Genomic DNA, 2,918 nt, shown 5'->3' with positions numbered 1-2,918 from the left:
GACTGCTGTCCCCGCCCCGTCCCCACCCCGTCTCCGCCCCGGGTTCTGGCTGAGGCGGAGGGGGCTCCGGGAGGAGATGGGGAGCGCTTGCGCGTGCGCAGTAGGGATGATGGGCGCAGACCCTCACTCAGCCCTGCCCCCGACTCCTGGATCGCGCAGGTGGCACCAGGGAGCAGGCATCCACTCCCCCCATCAGGGAGAAGCTGGGAGGGGCCAAGGTGGGAGGGGCCAAGCTGGGGGGCGGGGCGGAACAGGACAGGTGTGGACAGGCAGGAAGCTGGTTGCTTGGCTTAAGACTCTTGGACCTCCAGGTGGCCTCACAGGAGGGGCCTGCTCTTTAGCCCCATGAAAGGCAGAAGCAGGGATCTCCTTCACGCCCCTGAAGGCTTGGGTGTTTCTACCCCTGTGCTCACTGGCCATCCACCTTGAGAGGCTGCCTGGGGAGACCCCAGAGCCCCCAGCTCTGGCCCTGCCTGAGAGTGGGGCCTCCAGGCTCTGCTGTGTGCTGGTCATTGGCTCTCCATGGTGACGGAGCCCATTTTCCAGAAGGGCCTGAGGCCTAGGAGGGCCGAGTGGCCAAGGTCCCACAGTGGCCTAGAGGGGGAGTCCAGGGCAGGTGGGCCCAGTCAGGGTGAGAGTGACCCCATACACAGCAGATGGGAGAATGGAGGCTCTGATGGGGGGAGGGGTGCTGACCAAGTGGGTCTGGACTCGTGCCCAGCAGGAGGCCTGCAGTGTCACCCTCCTGGGAACGTCTGGGACGCTCGGCCCCTGTGGGTGGGAGGAGCTGGCCCCGGGGGCTGGCAGGAAAGGCTCGGGTGGGACTGCCACCGGCCCCTCCCCTGCCAGTCCCCCCAGGGACAGCATCTCAGTGGTCCTGGGCCAGCATTTCTTCAACCGCACGACGGACGTGACACAGACGTTTGGCATCGAGAAGTACATCCCCTACCCGCTGTACTCGGTGTTCAACCCCAGTGACCACGACCTTGGTGAGGCGCAGGACGCGGCGGGGTGCAGCAGGCTGAGGCCCTATGCTTCGTGCACCCCGGGCCAGAGCTGCGAGAGGGGCTGGGGGCGGGTGCCAGGAGGTCCTGGGAGAGTCCTCAGCCGAGTGGGGGAGGGTGGGCGGGAGCAGGGGACAGAGTGGAGAAGGCGGGCAGGAGGTAGGGGGTCCAGGGTACTGTGGCGGGGGTGCCTGGTCTGGCAGAGCAGCCTTGGCCTAGCAGATGGAAGCCCTGGACGGCCAGCGTTTCGGGGCCCTGCCCAGTGGGGCTGCACCCTCGTGTACCTCAGTGGCCACCCTCTGTCCATCACGGACCCGCACGCCCCATGCTGACCTCTGGCCTCCTCCTGGCCCAGTGCTGATCCGGCTGAAGAAGAAGGGGGACCGCTGTGCTGTCCGTTCCCAGTTCGTCCAGCCCATCTGCCTGCCCGAGCCCAGCAGCCCCTTCCCCACTGGACACAAGTGCCAGATTGCGGGCTGGGGCCACCAGGACGAGAGTGAGTGGGGGTGGGAGCAGCCTGCCTGCGTGGTGCCTGGAGGGGCCCTGGCCACGTGAGCCTCGCCCCGCTGACCGCACCGTGTCCACAGACGCCAGCGCCTATTCCGGCACCCTGCGGGAGGCGCTGGTGCCCCTGGTGGCCGACCACAAGTGCAGCAGTCCCGAGGTATACGGGGCCGACATCAGCCCCAACATGCTCTGCGCTGGCTACTTTGACTGCAAGTCCGATGCCTGCCAGGTGAGCCGCGGCCTCAGACCTGCCGCCTGGGGAGGGGACCCCACCCCGCAGGGCCAGCAGGGAGCCAAGACGGAGAGCATGCCCCAGGCCACTGCTGAAGGCCCCGCAGTGGGGCAGAGAGGGACGCCCCTCACAGGAACGGGGACACTGAGGCCCAGGGAAGGACTGGGTCACAAAGCCCGATGTGTCCCAGCCATCCAGCCGAGGGCAGGGCTGTCCGGGTGAGCCCGCAGGCCAGGCCCCTCTGCCCCAAAGTCCTCCCAGCAGGCGCGGTCCGTCAGACCCACCGGCAGTGCCGTCGGGGGGCAGCACCTCGTTTAGGCCGCTGCTGGCCCTCAGGGGGAGGGGCCACCTTATTCTCAGCTCGTAGACGGGAGACAGGCCTGCAGAGGTCCAGTCACTCTCCCGGGTCACATAGCTCACGTGTAGCAAGGGGGTCGAGTGGGGCGGTGAGGTTGATGCTGGACCGAGTGGTGGAACGTGTGCCTGTGGGGAAGTCGAGGGTGGCTTCGCGGAGGAGGGGGTGCTTGTGCTTGTCCTGAGGCGTGAGCAGGAGTTTGCCAGGGGGTGAGGAGGGCGTTTCGAGTGGGGTGCGGTTAGGGGTACAGCATGTGCTGGAACACGGGAAGGGACGATGGGCCAGACCTGTCACAGTGGCAGCGGGAGGGTGGGACACCTCCCTCACTTGGAAGTAAGAACCTTTGCCGTTGGTCCCGAGCCCCGGGGAGCCCTGCCTCAGAGGGGTGTGTCTGAGATGCTTTCCGGGGCTTTCTCGGTAGGGGTAAGGGAGGCGGGGGGTGGGGGGGCTGAGCCTTGGGTCTCCCCAAGCCCGCTCCCAGCTCTGACCGGTGCCTCTGCCACAGGGGGACTCTGGCGGACCCCTGGCCTGTGAGAAGAACGGTGTGGCCTACCTGTACGGCACCATCAGCTGGGGTGACGGCTGCGGGCAGCTCAACAAGCCGGGCGTCTACACCCGCGTGGCCAACTACGTGGACTGGATCAGCGACCGGATCTGGCCCCCTAGGCGGCTTGTGCATCCCTCCTGAGCCCCCCAGGGCATGGGGCCCCCGAGCTGGTCCCTGCTTGCTGGCAATAAAGATGTTCCCAAGAATGCTGCCCACCCTGCCTGTCCTGCTGCCCCGCCCGGCCTTCCCTCCCAGGCCCGCCCCGGCCTGCGC

The 2,918-nt window shown here is 67.5% G+C and overlaps 1 protein-coding gene across 1 annotated transcript in view; it reads left to right on the top strand.

Annotated features, from left to right (window-relative positions):
- The window catches only part of HGFAC (HGF activator), a 7,250-nt gene extending 4,399 nt beyond the window's left edge, over positions 1 to 2,851 (top strand). Inside the window, 4 exon segments of the mRNA XM_006919019.3 lie at positions 846 to 989; positions 1,360 to 1,500; positions 1,592 to 1,740; positions 2,604 to 2,851. Coding sequence (XP_006919081.1) covers positions 846 to 989; positions 1,360 to 1,500; positions 1,592 to 1,740; positions 2,604 to 2,786 — 617 coding nt within the window. The 3' untranslated portion in view covers positions 2,787 to 2,851.
- Positions 2,852 to 2,918: the final 67 nt, after the last annotated feature.

This window comes from Pteropus alecto, unplaced genomic scaffold, assembly GCF_000325575.1.
Source record: "Pteropus alecto unplaced genomic scaffold, ASM32557v1 scaffold5, whole genome shotgun sequence".
In the NCBI taxonomy this organism is placed as follows: domain Eukaryota; kingdom Metazoa; phylum Chordata; class Mammalia; order Chiroptera; family Pteropodidae; genus Pteropus; species Pteropus alecto.
This window is presented reverse-complemented; position numbering and strand designations above follow the sequence as displayed.